Raw genomic sequence first — 25,510 nt, forward strand, 5'->3', positions numbered from 1 at the left:
GTTATAAACATGTCCTCCAAGTCATAGCAACAAAAACATCAATGTAGAGCATTTTTTGAACCAATCCTAAGAAGTTGTGAAAATGCCAACACACTGCCTTTACTAGAAACAACGATCGCAACACTCTGGACCTGAAAATATAGGAGTGCAACATCCACATAACATACAAATTAAATCCTAAACCACAAGACCATATCTGCAAATGCGGAGGAATGCAGAGCATTCTCCCAACCAATCTTCAGCACACCTTCTTGCATTCATACACTTCATCAAACTGCAACGATTATAATATCCTTATAGCAACATTTGCTTACTTGGGAGAAATAAGAGAGATACTACAACAACTTGTAGTATACACAATATCAACACTATCAACATCCACTTCATCATCATGCTTCTATTCCTCATCTCAATGCTTCTAATCCTCATCTTAATATGATATCATCATGATACCATCTCTGCTATCCAATCATGAACTTCAACACCATCACTGATCTTCAATATCATCATCATGAGCACCATTACAACATATTGAGTGTAGACATCAAACACCAAGAAGGTGGACATCCACAACAAAGAACATCTTCAACCATCATCCATCCACAACAAAGAACATCTTCAACCATCATCCACCCACACTCTACATCAATGACATAAACACTCAACAATAAGACCCCAATAGAGTCTGAACCTTGGTGACAAGAACAACACCTCATTTAAAATCACACTATACTAATACCGATACATCAAATAAAAACATTTTGTTATATTGAAATAAAATGGGGTTTTCCACCTTAGACCGAGAAGGTAGAAAAGACCTAAGAAGCATGGTAAGATAGAAAAGACCTAAAGAAACTTGAGAAAAAAGGGTATCTATTTTTTGCAACATTGAAGAAAAAACACTCTTTTATGAAATGCGATGTTAGAAACAAAAAGATTAACTAGACTAGACTATAATACCTTCATAAATAAAATATAAGAATACTTATAATCTCTTTGAATAAAAAAAAACAGATTGAAATATAAAAAAAACATAACAATATTTATCATCTCTTTGATTAAGATAAAAGATTGAAATATAAAAAATGGCAAATGACCAAACTGAGTGTTTCATAGACTGAATCTAATCTCATAGATGTTAATATTCAATCTATGAGCCAATTCCATAACTTCACCCAATTTTTTGAACGGAAAAGAACTGCAACGAAAAAGCCGTTCAGTTATTTGCTGGTGCACACGCTCGTGTCTGCCTGTTCCCGCCATTCCTCCTTCAAGCCCATTAAGGAAGACGCTCAAATGGAGGTGCATCACCGGAAGCAAACTGCCATATGATTTCTCTTGCTAGATTATATTTGAAAGCGTTGAGGACAGGGCGGGAGGTTGAGCTCAGTACTGTGGTGTATTGCGAGAATGAAAGGGGAAGGTAGTGTCCAAGTTGAGCGCATGGCCGCAGGGAAGTATGTTGATGGCGTGCGGTGGCTCCCTTCCGTCGCCGCAATGGAGCGGAATGTGGTAGTGGCGGGTTCCTCCTCGGGCGACTGCTTTTCGTCTTGCTGTATTGAGTTGCATTCTCTGAGTCCCACGGCGCCGTCCCTCAATCTTGTGGCCTCCTGTGCCGTCCCCGTAAGGATATCCACCCTCAAGGTGGCGCCTTCCATTATTGCGGCTTCCTCTAGCTCGGGGCACCTCTTGTTTCTCACGCCAAACCCCCTGCTCACCGTTTCCAGTTCGCACTTGGGCGGCGGCATCAGCGCCATGGACTTGGAGGCTTCCACCCCTACCTTCCAGTGCGTTGCCGTGGGAGAAGACGGCAGAGTTAATGTGGTGAGCTTGGTGGAGGGGCAGGCGGAGGCGCATTGCAGGCAGATTTTTGATAATCGGGGTTTGATGTCGTACACGGCTGCCTGCTGGGCTTCTCCCACTGAGTTTGTTACGGCGGGTTTGGGGTTGGGATTGCCACTTCACTGGTGGGACCTCAGAACCCCCTCCGCCACTGCTCCTGCGGTCTCCCTCAACTGGTATGCTTTGCTCTCATCTCCTCGATTCTCTTTCAGTTAATTATTAAACATCAAAAGGTAAATTTAAAAATAGGGTCAATTATTTACCACTTCGATAAGTGGATGAGGTGTAAAATTGCCATTCACTGTCAACTGTTTGATGTTTAAATAGTGTGTTCTTGTTTCTTTCTATTATTTGCCCTCAAATTGTTTTGTCACACCATTTTATGTTCAGGGCAGTTGATTTTAATCTGTTTTCAATTCGTGCCGCACAAACTAGTTTTGATTTCCATGCAGGATATGTAACACAATTGTCTAAATACTGGCACGAGAACCTTAATAAGAGATTATTCTGTTTTACATAACTTATCCGCTGTGTTTTCCCTTAATCTCCATGCTTACATCTTTCTATACTACACAATCTCATACATGCTACTCTCCAAAAGCTTCTTACTTAATTTCATGGACAATGATTTTTTTTAATTTTTATAGGTGAACATTTTTGACTGCAGCTATGAACGAGTGAGGCCACATTTTTGAAGGACCTCAGTTGCTGGGAATAACCACAGGCCAATTGTAACAATTTTTTCGATTCCTCAGCTCTCTATCTCTCCGCTACTTATCATTCTGCTTCTCTCCTTATCTCTCCTCTCCTCTCCTTATCTCTCCGCTTGCCATCCTCTAGCCTCTGTCTCTCTGCTCTGCTCCTTATCTCTCTGATTTTTGTCCTTCCTTTTGTGACGCCCTCTGCTGCCGTTGGTTTTCTCCTTATCTCTCCACTACGTGTGCTTGACAACCACCTTATCCCCCTGTTGCGGGCTTGATGTCTCCCTCCATTTGTTTACTGGCCATGGCACATTTTTGAGGTATTAATGTTGAGACATGGACCAGCTAGGACTCGAACCTAGGACCTTCCATACGCTGCTGGAGTGCTCTACCACTGAGCTACTGGCCCCTCTTGGACCAGTCCATATCGTCGGTCCGGGTGTGGCTTATTTCCAACACCAACACCCCCCCTTAAGCCACACCTCTCATGTGCTTGGGGCTCCTAGCCTGGACTTGGCTCTGATACCATGCTGAGACATGGACCAGCTAGGACTCGAACCTAGGACCTTCCATACGCTGCTGGAGTGCTCTACCACTGAACTACTGGCACCTCTTGGACCAGTCCATTGTCGGTCCGGGTGTGGCTTATTTCCAACACCAACAATTAACACCTCTGTTACTTCGCTGGCAGCATACGTGGTTGATCTGTCAACATCGGCCACCTCCTTGCGAACTTCTTTCCTCAGACTCCTTGTTGACCGACACCATGTAAGGTACTGTCTGCTGCCATAGCATCCTCTGCTCACCATAGCATCAATCAACCTGCATCAGGAGGGATTTGAACATGGACAACGAAAATCTTACTTTCTTATAAATCATCATTTTTAAAGGTTGCATTCTAGCTTCACCGAAACTGGAATGCTGAAAAATGCATATAAATATCATCCTTTTATTCTACAATTTTTGTAGTTTGGCGTCTTCATCATTTGAATCTAGGGTATCTATCTCAATTATAAATATTATTGCTTTATAAATATTGACAATTTCTATATTTTTTTATCTTGAAGTGAGCGAAGTAGTCAAAGTTACCACAAACAGGCTCAAGAATGGCAACATGTTGGGAGAACATGGCTACGGAGATTTCTACCAAAAACATAATTATCTGCATTCATATTTCAAGAATATACTTCACATATACATTTTCTGCTATTGACTTATCACGAATTGGTCATTCACAAAGTAGAGGTCTAAGGGTTGACATGACTTCCTTATCAATGTTATGTTTTCCATCATCCATATCTTTGATATAATTCACAAGTTTACATGCACGCGTGAATTATAAAAATTTAGTATGTAAACTACTCAAAACAGCCAGGAGATGGCCTAAGTTGCATTCCTAGAAACAGCCTATTAAAGGGTCAAAATTGCCCTAATTTGATTCCAAATGACTGATTTATGGCCTGCAGAAATGTCACCATTTTGAGCCTCTTTGAGAACCATAGGCCCCATTTATTCTTTCTAGCTGAAGTTTTGATTAAAACTACTGCAAAGATTGTAAATGTACAGCAGATTATTAATTAATGATACCAGTAAGGCAAATATTTACAGGGTTTTAACAGATGTAGGAGGCTTCTTTTACTGATTTGCAGATAAATTTATTGTTGGCGACTTCTTGTTTGTACTTGCCCATCAAAAGTTCTATGTGTTGCTAAAGGGGATTAAAGAATAGCGTTAAGATGATATTGCCCCTTTCTAAAAAAGAAGATCATTATTTTCCTTTGAAAGGAATCAGTCATTCCCTTCTTTTGAGTAACCTTCAGCGAGGTTAAGGGATCTTCAATGGGCACATTGCAAAGAATTTGCAGTGAACCATTGTCTTTTGCCTAACTTGTATCTATTCTCCTGCCAAGAATATAGTATTTATATATTCATTTGTCAATTCCATTTTCTCCTATTCTTATGTAATAACGGTTCTTACTGCATTCCATTAGAATGATGATGATTTTGGGAACTACTAACACAAATCTAGTTGTATTTCTCAGGCATTCGTGCTCTTTTCTAATGATTTACCAATTTTTCAAATTCCTGATTTAATTGCAGCTGTTCGAAATTGGTGCCGTGGCTCTTTAATTTATGAGCCTGGATGAATCTGAACTGAATTTGTTAATTTTTGGAGAAGAAATCTGTCTATAAATTTCCAATATACAAACTTTTGAGATGTGGAAGAAGATAAAATTTAAGGGATAACCATTTTTTATAGAAATAACTAGTGAACCTCGAACCTCTGTTCTGTTTTAAATCAATAAACAGAGCAGCCTCAAGCCTGCAGGCGAGCTACTCCCAATTTTGTAATCCTTGTTACAATGTGTCATGACATATTTATAGGCAAATAAGCTTTCTTTGAAAATAACTAACCTTTGCTTCACCACAAAGCAATCTAAAAATAACTAACTTTTGCTTTATGGCAAAGCAATTTAAAAATAACTATTTTTTTGCTTAGTCACAAACTAATTATTATTATTTTAATAACAAATCTGTCTATAGCCATTTGCATAGCTTTATTTGTTCAAGTTCCCTGGAATAAATTAAGGTTCATCCCTTAAAGAATTGTCACTGATATCTTTTATTCTATTTTGGCCCTTTACATTTTTTCATCATCTTCTCAGAAGATATGTTCATTTCATTAGCCTCCATGCCTGAATCGATTGGTCTGCAATTAAATAAGCAATGAAGGGGGGTGGATTATGTCAGATCGCTCCTTTGAAGCATTCTCAAAATGAGGATCATTCTATTTCACCAAATATTCTATAAGGATTCAGTTCCTTAACCTTCTCTCTTTGGTAGCTAGCACGCCTTTAGATAATTTGAAATTTGAATTGATTTCCTTCTGTCATCAACTAGAGTAATGTTTGTGAAACTGTTAAATTTTGATCTTGATTTCCTTTTTTAATTTAGAGACATGGAAGTTGTCAATTACCTTGGCATTGTAGCTAATAAGCTAGCACTCCAACTCACTAAAAAGACACGTTTGAGCCCCCACCTACACACTATACACCAAGGGGAAGAAGATATCCTTTTCTCAAATCCCTACCCATGCCAATGTATGCAGAAACCCGTCTAGACTTTGTTGATTCGAGCCTTGATGAACTTCATAAGTGTTATTAATAAATGTTTGAGCCCCCATCTACGCACAAAGTGAGGACCATACAATTTATAAATGTTTTGATGTACACAATTGGACTCTGATGAACTTTATAAGTGTTATTAATGGGAATGAAGTGAGCATACTTGGTGAGTGGATGAACAAGCACCAAGAGGCAATTTGTTTCTTTGGCATTGCCTGCATGCTGCCACAAAGTTAACAGACATCATTCATCAATTCTTTCCTTTTGAAGGTGTGCCCAAGTTTTGCTTGTCTTGAAGCTGGCATTTATTTGATGGAGCGTAACTCTCAATGATCGCCTTCTTTTAAATTTTGATTTGGGAATCAGGACTACTTGTTCGTGGTGATAAGCCCATCACAGAATAAATGCCTATTGGCTTTGGCCTTGGCTGCCTGTCGATGCTCCAATATTGTTGCAACCCATCATCCCTGGCATAGTTTGACTCAATATAATGTTTGCCAATTTGTAACAACTGCTGAAATAGACCAAATTCTAGAAATTTTGGATAAATCATAAGTGACAACATTTTTTGTTATACTTGCACTATTGAATATCAAAATCATATGCTTTAAACTTTGTCACCAACTTAGATCGCTCCCCATTGAGATCATGTTGTGACTAAAGTATTTCCGGTCATTATTGTTAGTCCTAAGTTCTAACAATGAATTTGCCCCAAACTAGATATTACTTGACCTTAGCTAACACATGCATTACTGCTAGCATCTCCTTATTATAAATAGAGAACTTCTTAGTGTTCGTTATCTTGCTATTCTTTGAAGGCAGTGGTCCTGCCTTGCTGCATTGAAACCTCTTTAAGTTCTACTCCAGATATATTATGTACAACAATGGATGGCAAAGGGAACTCTGGAATTGCCAAGAGTTATAAAAAGCTTTCGTAGCTGAAATTGACCTTTCAAATCTATCTTGCTTGGTCAAATATGTTATGGGAGCAGAGTTGATTAAATCTCTCGATAAAATAAAAATACTGGTAATAACTGCATAATCGTAGGAATCATCTTAACTTGGTGTTTTTGGTTCTTTTCAATTCCTAGTTTGCCTAAATCTTTGATTCACCTATTCCAAGCTGATATCTAAAGAGAATATATCCAAAACATAATGGTCAAGGTGCAGTATGAACACACCATGTTTTGCATATAACCTATTAATCTTCATTGTATTCAGAACAGTGTTTCTGCGGGCTAAATGCCTTTGTAAACTCTTGCTATAAACCAAAGATATCATCAAACAATAGTTATACCAAAACAAATTTATTAAGCATAATATTTTTGAGAAAAAAAAGTCATTTGTGAAAGGACTACCCATGTAGGCCATTTTGAGATGACTAAAAATATGTGGGTTAAATCCCAGAAAAAGCAAATTCTAATAAAAAAGTGCCTGTGTGAGCCTTCGATACATAATGTAAATACATGATGTTCATTGTTTTTTCCCTCTACAAACAAATGTTTAGAGGTGATTGTGTGCCACATGGGTTCCATTGACCCATAATGATTATCAACATATACAAGATAAAATGCCATTAGTCTAATGACTAGTTATGGAGGCTTTTTAGACGTCATAAGACAAAAAATATAAAATTTAATGAAATACTTCATTCATGGTCACCTAAAGTTGCTGATGCATATGTGGGACTGAAAGGTATGATGAAAAAAGAATCAGTGTTTGTGTGCATTGTAATTCTCATTTTGTGTATTCTTACAGTTCATTCTAATCTAATGGTAGCCAGATCTGAAGTCAATTTTGTAGAATATATTTGTGATTGCTCTATGCAATTCATCCACTCTTTGAATAGAAGATTGGTTCTTTATAGTCTTCTTATTTAGGGTCTGATTATCAATGCACATGAAAAAAACCATCCTTCTTTCTAACTAATATAATCAATGCAGAAAATGGGCACTTGCTTGGAACAATGTGCTCCATTTTGATTAGTACTTGTATCGACTTTCCAATTTCATGTCTGATTCTTAAAGCATTTAGAAATGGTCCAATGGATGAATTTATTTGGAAAATATAGATGGCATTGACCATTCCTCTCATATCAATGCTTCAAAACTTTTGATATTATTATGCTGGAAGAGATATCAGGGTCAATTTCACTGAGGTGTCATTAGAACAAAAAATAAAGCAAAGATGAATGACGATGATGGTACAAAAATCATGATCAATGACTGTCAAATAGACACCAAAATCTGTGACTACTGAACATATTGAAGTCTGCCACCAGACATAGATCTACCCCAAAAGGGGGTAGTTTGTTATGGGACGACTGGTAAATATTTGTTGATAAGCGACAGTGGAAGCATTGTATTTGACCAGCTACCACTAATTGAAGGAGACTTTGGAATTGCCAATAAGTAAGCAGAGATAAAGTGTTTAGAAGTCCTATGTTAAATGGGTCACATGGGGAGGCCTTGGAAATGCCCCCAGCTGTTCCCTAACATTTGCTTGATGCAGGAAACATCCCAGGAAATGTAGGAAACAACCCGAAAATGAAAAAGTCAGAAAAAAAAATTCACCCAAAAATGCACTTAATATTAGGGTTTATAGGTTTTATTTATAAAACATGCTCAAACTAACAGTGGCCATTGTTGTACATTTCATGGTGCTTTCAAATTTTTGTAGTTTCAGATTTGAAAGTACTTTTACCAAGGTTACCGGGAGACGGGGTTACCCGGAGTTTCCAAGTACATAAATTATGATTTAATGATTAACATTTCAAATTTCAATTATATATTGATAATTTGTAAATTAAGAATATATTTTTATTTTTAAAATAATAAATAATTATTATATATATTTTAAAATTTGCCATATTTTTTGATTGCTCTCCCCTACCATCCCCTCAAAAGAGTCTCCTGCTTCCGTCTGCAGCCATTCCATCCTGAAAACTTGGTGGAACACAGGTTAAGAATCTGTAACAACATATAGACCTCTAAATAATTGGCACACATCAAAAGACGTGACAGTTGATGAAAACTGTTTAGATCCTGACACAATTACTAAGGAAAAAGGCAGTCAATGAATCGTGGCCAGTGGAAGAAGCCAGTAAGAAGAGACTACGAAATGGAACACTTTGTTGGCTACATTCTCAATCTTTATTTGGAGAACATGTGAAAATATCTGAATGATTTTAAATAACGTCAAAGGACTATTTAGGAAGTAACATGTAAGGAAGGCTATTAAATACAATTTAATCAAAGTCAAATCGCAGCTTTCTAATGCACTTGCGTGTTCTCAAAGACATTTAAAATTTTGGTTTCATAGCATGGAGAACTGAAGACAATTATGCGATGTCACGTTCTTGTCTGGCTAAAGGTGGTTAGGCTAAAACTTATAATGGTGTATGGCAGGTTGAGTCTTTGCGGGACTGAGTGTCATCTGATCTATGAGCATGGGAGATGCTTGATCAAATAACAATGGCAATGCCACAAATCTTGAAGTGATAAATGGGAAGAGCAAGCAACCAATGGAGGAAAAACCAAGAAATGGAAATGTAAAGCTTATTAATTGTGACAGTTGTTTAAAACAGACAGAACACAAGTGTTCGACCCCATTGCAAACAGTAGGAGTTTTATAGCTGATAGATATGCCCATATTATCCATCGATGTAAATGTACATGGAAGTTTGGCTGATGAGTATGGAATGGTTACCTCTTGTTTATTAATTGTGCATGAGATATTTGGGTGGCCTATGTGGGAGTTTTAAATGGTAACATAAACCTTGGAAAGGGCTTTAGCAGAAAAATTCAAGAGATAGTTGCTATAGAGAGACAGCTAAAATTTTGACACAACTGTCCAGATGTTGATGTAATTGCCAATAGGGCTATAATAATAATAATAGAATTTTCCTTAGCTAGATTATTTGTTACAGACATCGTTTTCATGTTTGAGATGCATTCAGTAGATCACAGAAGGGAAGCAATATAATTGGGCAGGGTATACTGTTATGATTCACATCGAATTGGTGAGGTAACAGAACACCAATGGTAAATATCATTGCTCCTTGTATGCACAGTTCACTATTGACCTAGGTGCCAGTCAAGTGATGTGATCCCGTGCAGCACAATTCTGAAGGAAACAAGGATTACCTAACGAAACATGAAATCCAAAAGGCATTGTGAAAGACTGATCTTTGATGATTACCTCTGACTCATTTATGTTCACTTATTTGGTATTGAACTACCATCATCAAGTAATCTATTATTTTTTGCATTCAAAGCAAACTTTGCATATTATTGCTGCTGTTGTATTTGTATATGAACTTTCCATTTAAAGAACAGTTCAGACCCTATGCATGTTTACCGTGGTTTATAAAATAGTCCGTCATTGATGTTTGGTGACTAATCCTCTGATACAAACTCATAATTAAAATTTAAATGAAAAATTTCAGGCACTGTATCATATTGTGCTGTTATTTTGGTGGATGCTAATATTCTTTGTTTTCGTAGAATAGGGCTGGCAACAAAACTGCTAGAGTCATACACTCAATTGACGTCCATCCATCAAGAAAGCATCTTTGTGTGGTAATGTTCTCATGAAATCATTAATCTATTCATAAGCTTTTATTTTTTTGGGGGGAATGGCCTGAAATTTGCATGGTACACATTTTTGTTAAATTCATATTGTATGGTGATGCTAATCTTTTCTGAGTCTGCAACTAACTTGAAGGTAGGTGGCTCCTCTGGTTTGGTATTTGCATGGGACCTTCGTTGGCAACAAGAACCTATCCCACTTGTTGACACAGGATCTTCTAGCAGAAAGATTTCAGAGTTGCTTTCTGAAAGTGAGGTTTGGGAGGTAAAATTTGATCATTATACACAATCTACTAGCTTCGGTGCAGCTTCTAGTAAGATTCCACCTGTGATGATGTGCTCAGAGGATGGGATTTTAGCTGTTTTTGAATCGGGTAAGTTTTTTTTTCCATTTTAACACATTTTTCTTACATGATTGAAGTGGGGATGAGAAACACAACAGTATTTGTTATGTCTTTTTACGAGGAGACTTAGAGTAGAACAAGATTAAAGTATTAGAAGCAAACAAGTTCTTAAAAAGTATCTGACTTTGATTTTAGGAAGGTGTTGTGTATAAAATTATTATACTTGACAGTTGTATTTATACACGTTTTTGTAGAATTTGAGAGATGCAGCTTTTTCTTGTATGCCACAGGAATAATTGAAGAATTTTCTATTCAGTTCAGTAACTTATTAGGCAGGTTAATTTTAGGGTTTTTCAAAATGCCAGTCAGTATGAATTGCAGATGTTTAACAAATGTAAAGATTATTCATTTGTTCTAAACAAAAGGTAGATCATTCTGCCGTTAAAAATAGGACATGCAGATAGAGAAGAATGCATAGACAACAAGGTTAGCTAGAATTTAATTAGATCACCTCTTCATGGTCACCAGCATTCTTCCTGGCAGAAACAAGAGTTTTCTACTGTCATGCTTCATGGTCATCAGCAGTTCACACACTTTCTATCTTAGTCTACGCTGCAATCTTATAATTGTGACATATAAATGTGCATGCATGGTGTAGGTTCAGTATGGAAATAAGAAACTCACAATAACTGATGCTTGAAAGCTCTCTTGCTTCTACAAGGGACTTATTTGTCACGCTGTAAGTTGCTTGATAAATCTTGCCTTGAGTAGTATATAACCACATCAAGGAGATCAGCAGTTTACACTTAAGTCCTTTCTTTCTAACAGAGCTATGGATCTCCATATTTCATTTATTTTTATGTTTCAGGCAATTCATGCCAAGGAAAAAAGGAAGCAAACACCCAAATTCTTAAGAATTTTGTTCTTGAATGATTTCTTACTACTATATCTTATCTGTATAAAGTTGCAAAACAATCAGTGTGTGTCGAGTTTAATATTCAATCTTTGCTCTGCCGATCTACAATCCCATTTCACCCTGCCAGAGTAAATGGCACACCTACTGGGCAAGATTGTGAGCATTTTCATGTTGCTTCAGGATAGTCTAAAGTGAAATCCATCTCAATATAATTGCATATTTAGTTGATATGAGTTTTAACTTAATAATATCTCAATGAAAAGAATTTCTATTATGTACATTTCTGCAAGTTGCTCAATTAGAAAGTCAAGCAGTCTTAATTTGCTCATTTTATGTGTATTTTAGCTTTTTTGTGCAACAGAGTATGAGGCAATCACTATTATGGAAACGTGACAATTAGAGCTACTATTGATTGATTACTAAATGGTCAATATTGTATCTGAATAGGTGAGGCGCCACTTGAAGTCCTCGCAGAGCCTTGTGCAATTAATACTTTTGATATCGATCCGGAAAATTCCAGTGTAAGCTTCTCAACATTAGTATGTTATAGCATATCATCTAGCTTGTAGAAAAAGTGCAATATGTCAAAGAATAAGGACAGACAAGTGCGTATTTGGCTATGAAGAGCTAAGTGATCAAACGGTTGAGAATTAGTTGGCTGCAATCTGTAGTTTAAGATGTTTGATGAGCATTTTGATTTAATGCATATCTTGACAAGTTTGATCTTTGTGTACGTGCAGGATGTAATATGTGGTTTGGAATGGGAAACGATTTTGTTTCTGAGGAGGTCATAACTTTCTATTCTATCGTATCAATGTTTGGTAGCTGTTCTTGTTGTATCATGAATGCATGAGAGTGAAAGTAGCGATTTAATATAGCCCCAGTGATTGTTCTGGACAGCGGAATACACTTCCAAGATTGCTTACTTTTTATAAGGGACTTTTTAAGTGTTTATGAGAAATTTTGTTTGGATGCTATGTTTATTGTTCCCTCGATTTAAATGTTACATCAGGTGAAACTCCGAAGTTTATTATCATAGGAGCAAGCAAATAAACATTGGTTTAATTGTAAATGGATGTTTTGAATCAATTTGAAGGGAATAATCCAGATTCCTTTCAACACGGCATAGGAATTGATAGTATTATGAATATGTTGTTGAACAATGTCCGATTAACGAATTCAACTTCTTGTATCACAGGAATTCATGATGTTTCTTGGGCTAGGGTGCAATCATCCGCTTGCAACTCCTTGTGTGTTAGACACGTTTTCAAGATGTCTTTTGTATCTTGAATAGATATTGGTTTTATGGGTTCAATTAATGTGAAATAGTTATATTTGATTTAGTAGCGTTATAGGCAGGTTAATTATATACAAAATCAGGTGTATATCAATTCAATGGGCATGATAGAGGGCAAATGAAAATTTTAAAATTGAATTATTGCAAAATTACGTAATCTCCTACTGTGAGGAGTTTGAGTAGCTGCTGTTTACCGTGCTTATCAATCACAAGAACAGGGAACTTATCCAAATAGGTAAGTGGTAACAGCACTAGATTAGACCTCACAAATTGAAGTTAATCTCAAGTGGCAAACGCAATGAAAGGTAAACCTCAACGCAGAGGGAGGGAATTACTCGAACTAATATTTTTCTCTTTTTTTTTTGAAAGCTTTTTCCTAACAAGGAGAACAAAGATGAAGCCATTGAAATTAAACAGCATGACGAGTCTTCGTTCTCTTGGCATTTTAATTTGTATCTTTTAGGATAATGGAAGTTTATTGATAACTCAATAAATTTTAAATAAATATTGTTTAGTTTTGGATACTTAATGTACTAGTATACCTATCTTTAGATAAATATATGTAAAGTGCGTCGAGATATTTTTATTGAAATCTAATTTTTATGCAAATGTATTTGTTATTAAATGTTTAATCTAAAGACATTGGTCGTGTATTTAAAAGTAGTGACCATATCTAAATATTTATAAATTTGAACGGAAATTAGGTGTTTTTGATTAAAAAGCAGCATTGACTAGGGTGCCAACCCTTTAACATAGTCATAGACTATAAAAAACAAAGCCCACTGGTAGTAAAAAACAACATATGGGAGCAAGTCCCAAACAAATAAACAAAGAAACCAATTTAACCTTCAACAATCCATACCCAACTCAAGGGGGGAATGGATGCTCGAGCCTTGACAAGGGGGGGAGGGAGGGGAGGACTTCCCCTTTCGCTTGCGACAAACAACCATCCAAGTGATACTATCATTAGGAACATCAATAGAATGATCAAGCGGTAAGGATCTTGCTTGGAAGCCATCAGTAGAGCCAAAATTATGCAGTTACAGGATATCAGCCTACTGTTGCAATGCATCAGGGGGTTGCTAGGGACCAACAACAGGTTGCTGCAGAGGAGCAACATCAGGAGCAAAACTAGTAGGTGAAGAGCGGAGCTACAAGTTAGAAGTGACAAGAGGTGAATCCACGGGGGTGGGAAGGGCCAAAGCAGTGGAATCAATCGCATCATCAACAGTAGTAAGAGGCACCTCAACCTCCTGCGAGGAGCCATCCGAATTAGGATCAACAACATGGATGGTCAAATGATCAACAGTAGCATTTTTTCACCAGGTAGCAACACCTTTGTGGCGTGAAATAGAGCAGTCTGAGGCAAGGTGACTCGTAGAGGCATTTCTAATAGTGAAAGGGGAGGCCTTCAAAATCCGGCGGTTGAATCCAAGGTCGATTCCCAACCATGAGAACCACATCTCTTGGAAGAAGTGAGATGTCAATATCAACTAAGATGCGGGCAAAGGTAGTGGTCCATTGAAGACGTAGCATCATCAACCTTTAAAAAATAATCAATAGAGTTATCGACAACCTCATAGCAAGAATGCTCCCAAAAATGAAGAGGGAGATTAGGAAGGCGAACCCAAACTGGATGCACATTGAGTGTTTCAGTGAGGGTTAAAAGAAGTTGTCCAAGGCTTGAAAGAGAGGGAATTTACTCCCCAAGCCTACAACTTGCTCAAAACCAAATCCCAATCAGCTAACGAAACAATGAAAAAACCTTTAGCACAAGGAAAAAGCTCAATATTGTGAGCCACCAAAGGCTTCCAAGAGTCACTCACCCAACGATGGAGGTTCGACAGTGAAGGCCAGAGCCCAGAGAATCTGTACTAAAACACGACGTTGATAGAACATAATGTTGTCCACCACATCATGTCCACAAACCACCACAGGGAAGGATTTGGCACAGGGAAGAGGACAAACACCCTTAGAGGGCTGGCCATAAGATTTGGCAACATGAGCAAAGCTGCACCTGCTAGCCACAAAAAGTTTGGGCTGAACCATAGCACCCACAATAATCGATTGAGAAGCATCACCCAAAGAGTCAACACTAGCAACACCCCCCGAAAGGAAATCCACTGGTGGGGGAGGGCACAAACCAACCACGACCCCTACAACAGCCGAGTCCACACGAGGGGGAGCCAAACCAACAGTAGGCATCGAGGGCATAGTCGAACCACCACCAACTAGGTCGCCAATGGCCCCCACATGAGAAGGAAGGGGGAGGGGGGAATCAGTTGTAGAGGGCACACTAGACAAGAAGGAAGACTGTGTAGTGCCGTTGGCAACTGCAACAACATCGGACATCGCCAGGGCAGAGGCACACCACAGTGAGGCCACATAAGGGTTTGCACCCACGCCAACTACATGGTTGCCACTAGTGCACACAACCACCCCAGACGCCACAGGCCCACGACCAGTAGGGATGCCAACAAAAGACACAATGGCAGAGGGCGAGATGCAGGCTGGAGAAGTAGAGGCAATGGTCAAGTTGTAGCCAAGATTGGGAGAGATCATTTTGAAATTAGGTGTTCAAAGCATAAGAAGCATCATATATTTATTTCACTTATTTTAAATATAGAAATATTTTTAATTTCATCCATCATTTTTTACTATTGTAATTTTGAAAGTTACAAGCATACACAAGTTTTATTTCCTTTAAATTTATTCTAATATATAATCTAATATAATTCTTTCTAGTCAATTTTATCTTTTTTTAATCTACTTTGTAATCAACTATTTTAAAATATAGTCTTTTTTGGATAAAATAAAGTAATTTTTTTAGTACTCGATCAAAGAAAAGATTATCCTTTTCTATGAAAATCTCCATTTTTTTTGGCAAGCAATTTCTCTTTTGTTGGTGGGTTGAAAGAAATAGAATCATATTTGAATTTTTTTGGAGTGGACATGGATGTCATTGCTATCACATCTCCAAAAGAGTTTTTGTGTGTTTAATTGTGATTCAAACAAAAAGTTACCTCAATGTGATGGACATAGTTAAGGGTAAGTATATGTTAAAATAACCTAAGACTAGTGATTTTACAAAAAATAAAATAATTACGTGTTGTCGTTCCTTGATCAATACTTGTTATCCCTATAATGCCTTTCACCCACCCCCAACCAAAAGTTGGCGAGTGGACTATATGAATGAAAGGCCCCCAATTTTCGTACTTCTAGTTGAGTCCTCAACTATTGAATCAATCCTAGTCAAATGCTAATGAATGAGACCAAACCCAAGAAGGGGAAGTGAATATAATGTACAAATCGAGTTTGTCTCCTCAAAGCTTCACCTTGCCAAAATAATAACATAATTTACTAAGAAATGAACATGAATATGGTCGTAGATTAATAATTGAAATGAAAGATAATACATTTAAGAATATAAAATAGAGGAAACCACTACCATGCTATCATGATAAATTGTCTCTTAATCACTCTTCTCATATTTTGTTACATTAAATGGCTCGTTAACTCTTGTTTTTGATGATCAAAACAAGAAAAAATCTCTCTATCGTGTCCAACTCTCCATTGCATCATTTTCATCAAAGGTCAACAAAGCCTCATCTTTGTCCATCGTTATAAAATATTTTCACTTTTGTCCATATATTTGTTGGGTAACCTTTCTTTGAGTTTCATGAAAATAGAGGGGGTAAGCAAACTGGCATACCCCACTTGGTGGCATGCACCAATCCTCTCTACTTTTAGTGGCTCATCAACCCTATTGAGACCTTAATAGAGTCCATTGTTGAATTTGATCATATGCTTCACATCATATACACTTGGAAAATACAGTTCTACTAGACCACAAAAGTCTTCTTAGGTGTAGGACAAGTCATTGCAGGTGAGAAGTTTGATCAAATACCCTAAATCACAAACATCACAAAATTAGAAGCACCATCAAGAGTAAGCCATTTGATATGCTCATTTAAAACTATCATTTTTCCACCATTAGATAATAATTAATCTTAAATTGAAACCATTCACTTAGTAAAAATTGTTGAAAATTTATAATAAATGACCTTCCTTTATAACAAATTGCTTATTTTCACTTTCCATAAACATAATTTTGTAGAAGCTTCTCAATTGGTTCCTACATTTTTTAGGGAAGTTAATTGAGCTTATTTTTAATGATTCCTCTATTAACATGACAAAAATAGTATAGATTTGCAAAGCTCAAATAATAGGTCCTACAAGGTATATTACATTGCATCTCTTCACAATTTATATTAACCCTACATGTAGTAAACATAAGCTATATTCTAAAATAACAGATTTACAATAAATATACACAATAAAGGGAACTATATGAGTGCTTTGTATGGTCTAATATCAATTTGGAATCCGAAGTAACAAAATATTACAATTTTTTGTTTCAATACTCCAGAGCCTATCAAGAGGAGGATTGCTACCATCTTGAGGTTTCAAATTTGGTCTCTCCCCCTTCTTTATTGGGCATTGCTATTGCTATTGGTCGACAACCTAGGCTATTCTGGCAGGACTTGTTTGATAAGCTGCGTCAGAAGGTTAACAATTGGACTCATCGATGGCTCTCTACTGCTGCTAGAGTTACCCTTCTTCAATCAGTGATTCATGCTCTTCCCATTTATAGAAGTTTGGTACAGGTAGCTCTTGTTTATTTTCTCAAGGAATTTGATGCCCTTTTGCGCCAATTTCTTTGGAGTGGTAATCTGCAACATTCAAAATGGAGCTTAGTTGAGTGGGAATCAGTGTGTCGACCGAAAAAGGAGGGGGGTCTTGGTCTCCGTTCTGCTATTTTAAGTGGCTAGGCTTTAGTTGCTAAATTATATTGGCGTTGGTGTACTAGTTAGAATCAGCTTTGGGTCCGTATTCTCATGCATAAGTATTTACAAGGAGCCAACTCTTTGGATGTTTTTCGATACCCTTTGGAGGGTAGAGGATCTTTGGTTTGGCATACTCTAAAAACTGGGGCTCAGTTGGTCAAGAAGGGCCTCTTTGGGATCTGTAATAGGGGGTCAGAAGCTCTCATTTGGTTGGACTCTTGGGATGGTCATCCCCCTCTTCTTTCTATGTACCCGCACATACAGGCTCTCTGTGCTTGCTTTACAGCTGCTGGTTGGGATAAGGTTGTGTATTATAAGAATGTTCATAATTTTGGTCTGGCTGTTGGGTATCGATGGAAGGACTCTTCTCAATGGTTGCCGGGTGGTTTGGAGAGGGATTAGAATGAGCTGACTCAGATTCTTGCATCTCGTGAGTGCAACTCTCTTGTTGGTCCTGATATCCTTGCTTGGGGTAGCAACACGTCTGGTAAGTACTCTGTTGTTGCTGGGTACCTGGAGCTTACTAGGCAGTTGTTTGGAGGTATTGAGGTGCTTTTCTTCCAATGTTCTTTTCTTCCAATAGTGAGGAATTTGTTTCTCACCCTTTCTTCCAATGTCCTTTTGCCAAGGAAGTGTGGCACTTTTGGTGGGGTGCTTGGGGTCAGCCTTGTTGGCTTGTCTCCTCTCTGTCTGAGTTTTGGGCCCACTGGAACAAAGCCCCTGCTACCACCTCTTTTCTTCAGATTGCGTGGGCTCTGGGTCCTTCTTTTATAATTTGGCATATTTGGCTGGAGAGAAATCGACGGATTTTTCAAGATGCTAGGTTGAGCGCTATACACTTGTGGTGGAAAATTACTCACTCTCTCCGTGAGACTATTTTGGCTAAGTGCGATACGGGTGGTGGTGTGGATCCTGGAGATATTATTATTTGCAACCGTCTTAACTTTCCTCTTCATGGAGGTGCTCAGGGGTCTGCGAGTCCGACCAGAAGTAGTAGATGCAGGCATCCTATGTGACGAATCAATCGGGAGGGTTGTTGGACTCCTCCTCCCATGGAGTTATTAAGATTAACACCGATGGTTCTTCTCGGGGGAATCCTAGACATGTTGGAATTGGTGGAGTTGGTCGAGATAGCTCTAGTGATATTCGATTTATCTTTTTGGTATATAAGGGCTTTCATACCAATAATTTTATGGAGGCTCTTGCCATTTTGTATGCTGTAGAGTGGTGTTGTGCTCTTGGTTGGAAGAAGATTATGTGTGAGTCTAATTCTCAGGTGGAGGTGACTTTGTTAACTCGACAACATCTTGAGGGGGTTAGTTGGCACTTAGCTTTAGTTATTAAACAGATTCTCCATGTTTATATCTCCCTGGAATCTGTTATGTTTACTCACATTCCTAGGGAGTGGAATAGTGTTGCTGATTGTCTGGCCAAATGGGCTTCAGATCATATGCAGGATTGGAATATTGTGGATATGGGGTAATTACTTCCTGTTATGCTCCATATGTTGGATCAACTAGTGGCTAGGGACAAACTTCTGTAGTGCTCTCTTTGTTGGGCACTCTGTTCTTTTGTTTCTCTTTTGTGTTTGAATAAATTTTTACCCCTCTTTTATTAAAAAAAATAAAAATTATATGAATTGATGACAATGCAAGAACTAGAATCAATCTAAAGTGTGTACAAGTTTAATAACTGATGTCAAAGTGGTCGAAAGACAACCCATTTTGTTTTAGTTTACGTTCCATCCACATTCAACATGAGTTTAATAATTGATTTAGATTTTTAATAGCTTATTGATAAAATTTAGTGGTTTTTGCATTCATAATAATCGACTAATGTCTCCAATTGATGACACTATCATGAGCATAACTCCTACAAATATGCATGCCAGTAACCAAAAAAACCAAAAACTATATCTCTACAATTATTAATTTGCTTGTGGAATAAATGAATTCATAAATATATATTTGAATGAATTGTTTGTGAATTTAACTAATGTTCTCGCATGTTTTCTTACAAACAAATACTACCATTCGAATGGGAAAATCATGTGGCAAGGTATAACATTTCCTAGATAAATTATAGCTTGCAAGGCCCCCAAAACAAAAATTACTACAATTATTACTTGTAATGAACATATGACTATATATTTTATGTGCACTCATCATAATAAAAAGGCACACGATCCTAAGGCATCCAAACTTGAAGACCAACATCACATATTATTATTTTTAAAATATTATTGGTTCAAAAATATAGATCAAACTTAAGAAAATGTCATTTCATTTACAAATTCGTAGATTGAAATTTTTGGCATTGCAATGGAGCAACTTGGAGCGATTAATTGCTCATTAAAATTTTTTAAATGACAATTTTCATAAAAAAATGCATTTTATTTATCTTTGCATAGAAATTATAAATTACAATTTCTTAAATACTAAGTAAGCTTTTAAACGAGCCTTCAAATTTAAGGCTTAACTAACACTTTTAATAATGATCTACTTTCTATTATGGCTCTTGATAAAGTCATTGTCTCCTTACACACACGTGCTTCTGGCTTTTTTTTGAAGAACCTTTGCATCTCTAAACATTGAGAAAAAACACAATGAAGAAATGTAAATGAGATTGCTAGATTCATCTTTCTAAAATTCTTATTGAAATTTCCTATTTTGACAAAACATCATACAATAACTTAGAATCAATGAGATCTTAATTTGAATCAAATCCTTTTTAAGATTTTACAAAGACTATCCCCCTCAAATCAAAACCTCACAAGACTATCATAAAAGAGAAGATCAAGCACTTATTGAATCCTTTAATGAAAAATTAAGATTTTCACTAGAACTTCTTAACCCTAGCCACAAAATGATAGTTTAAACTTTCAAAAAGATTTAGAAAGCTAGCAAGAATCATTCACAAAGGTTTCCATGCTTGAAATTGTGTCTATAAGTGCAGGAGTAGAGAAAGGCCAACTCAAGATGATTTTTTCAGCATTTCATTATCCACGGGAGGCTAAGATGGTGAAAATAATCACTTAAAACTCCCATTCCATAAAAGAGGTGAAGCAAAGACGAGATAGATGACGAAAAAGCCATAGTGAAAGACAAGGTAGATGGTGTTGAGAACCATGACAACAAGTGTCGCTAGAATATGACATAAATGAAGTAAAATTCATGCAAAATGCTCGATGAAATATATAAGTGCAAAATGTTTCTATTTTCATAGCTTTAAATGATAAAAAAGCTAGAGATAAGGCCACTATGTATAAGGATATCTTTGTGCTTTTCTTTCACCATGTTGCGATTGTATGTTTACATCTCTTGGTGTAATGATATAATATCAATATGTATTATTTTATAATGTTTATTATATTTTTTTTTAAAGTTTAAAATAAATAAATATTTTTTTAATTTAAAAAAATTGTCATTAATATTTTTAAAATATGAATTTAGAAACTTGTTTTAATTATGTTGATAGTCATTTATACTGGGAACACAAAGTACATGTACATAAAATTTATTTTTAGGAAGGATGTCCTTATCTGACAATTTAATATTTAATATTTTAAAGAGAATTCTATGTTTTTGGAAGGATATTTTTATTCATATCATTAATATGCATCTTTAACATTGATAAAATAATATAACAAGATTTTTTTAGTATTGATAAAATATTTATAATCTAAAAATTTGAAAATTTAATTTAAAATAAATAGATGACAAATTATTTATATATAAAAAATAGTCAAGCATTAATTTACATCACATAGAGTTTTTATTGATGCGAGTGTAATACACTTGAGCAAACTAGTTTTTTTAATATTTTTGATTAGTAAAGCATCAAAACAAGGGTGCTGACCCTATACAAAGACAAGCCAAAAAGGCTACATACAACTATCAAGAACAAATCTCTACAACAAAGGCCAAAACAACCCACTTACAACACTAGCAAACTAGTAACCCACAACAAGGGTGCAAACTAGTTTTTGTTAATGTTGATAAAATAATATAACATAATTTTTAAATAACGATAAAATATTTACAATTTAAAAATAAAAAATCAAATTTAAAATAAATAGATGACTAAAAATATGTATATATGAAAAGGAGATGAGTGTCAATTTAAATCGCACGAAATTTTTATTGATGGAGCTTCTTCAATTGATTACACATATGCATGTCTCAATTTATAAACAAAAAAATAAACTAATTTATTGTCCTTATTTTTGTTTTAGAATATATACATAAGGTGTAACACTTTATTTACACATCAATGAGAAATTTTACATAATTACATCTGTTTTAATGTCAATGTATGTACCTCCAAAAGAGAAAAAATTATAAATTAAAAATTTGAAATATCTACCAATAAATAAAGTAACAACAACCACAATACAAAAAAATTGTAATCATTATTTCTTTTGATGGATAAGTTAGCTTTGGGATCCATTCCTTAATTTGTACTAACTTCCATAAAAAAATTATAAACAATAGTAGCTAGTATAGTTCAAAAATTGAGATAAAATGGACCATTGATCAAAAGGCCCCTGAAGGCAACACCTAGGGAGCTTAGAGGCAGGTTGACTATCTAGCTAAAACCAATATAGACTATATGAATGAATGTATGTATGTTTTTAATATCTTCCATGAGTCCAAACAACTGCTTATGGAATGGAATTTCAAAATGCTAACAAGCAGCTACAATTGAAATTGAACTGAAATTGTTAAACCATAGCATAAAGAGATTCAAACCTCAGTGGGCTCATGCTTGTTTTCTGCATGTTTTGGGCTGTCCACAAATGTAAATGCCCACTTCTTAGCCTTTGGACTGGCCAGCCTTAAATCACACACTTAAGCAACATATTAAGCTTAAAGAATGTCAGTCAGCTTTGAGTGTTTAACGCTTTTAAAACTAAAAGTCAAAGTTTAGTGTATGTGATTTAAATTGTCTACTCTAAACTAGCCATGTTGATGATAGTTATGAAAAAATTCGCACCCTATTGCACTCACTTACTTTGTTTCTTGACGCCATCATCAAGAGCCTCCCATTGTCTACTTGTAGAAGAAGTTATTGTTGACCACAGACCCACATTATTGGAGTAGCCATGCCTTGCAACTACCTTAACCAACACAAAATTTAGACACATGCCATTTTAAATAGATGAGGCTCAATGCCATTTGTTTAATCATCAACTCTAACCCCAAGTCCAGAGGAGTCATAATGAATTGAGAGGAAATCAAAGTGTTTACCTTATATTTTACAATGTCTAACAAAAGATTAACCCTAATTCCATATGGATTGCTTCCAGACTATTTGCATAGATATTGATCGATTTTTTTGCTAAGCATCAAATCAGATAAGGCCTATTGAAGGACATTTGCCTCATGTTAGTACATACACATGTAATGGGTTCCGTCAGAGAAAGCAAGCATGATAGACACACTAAACCAAAACCAAGGCCATTTAATGAATAAGCCTGCAATGTCTTGCATGCAATCCTCATAATTTTACCATCCCAAAATTGAGTGTCTATGGTACCACCCACTCCATCCCTCAACATTACTTCCAGTTTGCACAAGGGAGCAAAATTACATATTAACAATTGATGCTTACTAGTTTGCAAACCTTCACATCTATTCGATGTGGTTATCAACCTTGTCGATGGCCTCCTTTGCCAACATGTTAGTGTCACCATTGGATTCCCTAAACAAGTAGTTGTTGAAGTGGCCGAGCAATGTTAGTAATTGATCAAGGATGCCTTTGTTTCCAATTACAAATTGATGCAGGAGCATCCCCGGTTCACAACAATCTTGCATCAACCAAAAATATTTTATTTTCTATTTTGTTTTCTATTTGCAGTTTCAATTTTCCTTTCTGTGTGTCTCGGTTTTGGCTCACCGGATCCTGTTGAGTTGGATTATAATTGAAGACTTGATCATCTTTCTTGCTTTCAAACCGCATCTCTTTTGGATCACATTTTGGCAAGATATCACTATTGGTTTCCATGACAGTTTCTTCTAACCGATTGTTCCTTTGTTATCGGTTGCCTGAGACGTATTCTGGTGATCTACCGGAACCCATTCCGAAGCTTGCAGAGCCTTGGACGTTGATCTCTATGTTTCTTGGCATGTGGCCGACCTTCTACGTTTCATCTTTTGGATTTTCCGGAGGAATCTCTTGGTGGAGGCCGACCTTGTTCATTTTGCATGTTAGGTCTTGTTCTTCGGGTTTTGATCCCTTTTGGGTTGACTGGATCCTTTGGATATATATATATATATATATATTTGTAATCATGCTTTAGAATGTAATCAATGGAAGATCAATTAGAATCAATCAGAGATAGACTGTGCCTAGAAGATAGGTCTTTGATTCAAGGTCCCGGTGTGACCTATTCTACCAGGCCTGTGTGTCGGTATGTTGTAACCCGGTTGTTACCGGTTGGATGTAATCAAACTTCATGCCTCCATCATGTCTGTGTGTTCCCATTGTGTTTACTCTTGTTGACCGGTTTGGACTGATCTCCTTGAGGTCCCTCCTCACTGGTGACTTCTCCAAGTGGTATCAGAGCAAAGTTTTGTTCCAAAGGTTGCGTGTCCTGAATTTTTTTGTAGGGTGGCGGATTGTGGATCCAACTTGCAATTGCAGAGGACTAGCGTGAATCAATGGGGCGAAGAGGAACTAGGAATGGTGGAGCACGTGGGAATGTAGACCTTGTTGTAATGGAGATGTTGCGAGGAATAACAACCTGGTTAGAAGCCGTGGAGACAGCCTAGAGAAGAGGCTGACATATTGAGGATGTAAGTGAAGATGAAGGAGAAGAAGCCCCGACAGAACAAGTGAACCTACCGACAATTGATCTAGATGAAGAAAGGTTTTTAAAGGTTTTGAGTAGGGCGAATACTAAACCTCATTTTACCCCACCGAAATATGATGGGAAGTTAGATTTAGATGAATTGATGATTGGATCTCGGAGATGAAGAAGTATTTTGATTTTGAAAACATTGCAGAAGAGAGGAAGGTGAAATATGCTTGTACCCGGTTGAAAGGTCATGCATCTCTTTGGTGGGAGCACTTGCAAGTTGATAGGCAAAGAAGAGGTAAAGAAAAGATTAAGACATGGGATAGGATGATTGCTAAGTTGAAATCAAAGTTTGTCCCGACGAATTATCAAGTGGATTTGTTCCGAAAATTGCAAAATCTGAGACATAAGGAATCTAGTGTGAAGGAGTACATTGAAGCATTTTACAAGTTGAACATTAGATCCGGACATGTTGATGATGAAGTTGAATAGATTGCAAGATATTTGAACGGATTGCGGATGTCTGTACAAGACTCAGTATGATCAAATTGGAGAGTGTTGAAGAGGCTTACCATTATGCACTTAAGGCTGAAGAGAAATTGAATAAAAGACATGAGCAGAGACAGAGAGGTAGAGGTGGAAGGTTTACCGAAGGAATATTTCAAGGAGGAAGAGGATATACAGGAGGAAGAGGAACCAGTACAGATCATAACAAGGACAAGGAAGTGAGCAAAGAAGGTAATTCATATCGGAAGGATGATAGAAATTTCTATCGGAGGAGAGAACCAGATGGTTACTAAAATGAGAACTTTGGAAGACAAGACAAGAGGGCATTTAGAGGAACTTGCTTTAAGTGTGGAGGAGAAGGACACCGTGCATTTGAATGTAAGAAGACAAAGGCTACCGGAAGAGAAACAGTAGTGGAAGAAAACCCCACCGGATTAGACAATAAACTGGAAGATGGAGAACTGTTGATGATGAGGAGAGCTTTGTGTCATACCGGAGGAGATGAAGAACCCTTGCGGAGGAAGAACTTGTTCAAGACTAGAT

At 36.7% G+C, this 25,510-nt stretch overlaps 1 protein-coding gene across 1 annotated transcript; it reads left to right on the forward strand.

Annotated features, from left to right (window-relative positions):
• Nucleotides 1-1,105: 1,105 nt before the first annotated feature.
• On the forward strand, nt 1,106-12,695 carry LOC131076510 (nuclear pore complex protein NUP43). The gene is made up of 5 exons (XM_058013739.2): nt 1,106-2,018; nt 10,179-10,248; nt 10,394-10,631; nt 11,965-12,038; nt 12,258-12,695. Exons 1-5 carry the CDS (start codon nt 1,411-1,413, stop codon nt 12,309-12,311), a joined length of 1,044 nt encoding a protein of 347 aa, XP_057869722.2. The 5' UTR covers nt 1,106-1,410; the 3' UTR covers nt 12,312-12,695.
• Nucleotides 12,696-25,510: the final 12,815 nt, after the last annotated feature.

This window comes from Cryptomeria japonica, chromosome 3, assembly GCF_030272615.1.
Source record: "Cryptomeria japonica chromosome 3, Sugi_1.0, whole genome shotgun sequence".
Classification (NCBI taxonomy): domain Eukaryota; kingdom Viridiplantae; phylum Streptophyta; class Pinopsida; order Cupressales; family Cupressaceae; genus Cryptomeria; species Cryptomeria japonica.

Excerpts from the sequence above, each read along its gene's own strand:
- LOC131076510 (XM_058013739.2), top strand. The coding sequence starts at position 1,411 with ATGAAAGGGGAAGGTAGTGTCCAAGTTGAGCGCATGGCCGCAGGGAAG. Across the intron at positions 10,249-10,393 it reads CAAGAAAGCATCTTTGTGTG|GTAGGTGGCTCCTCTGGTTT; the intron begins GTAATGTTCTCA and ends ACTAACTTGAAG. Across the intron at positions 10,632-11,964 it reads TTTAGCTGTTTTTGAATCGG|GTGAGGCGCCACTTGAAGTC; the intron begins GTAAGTTTTTTT and ends GTATCTGAATAG.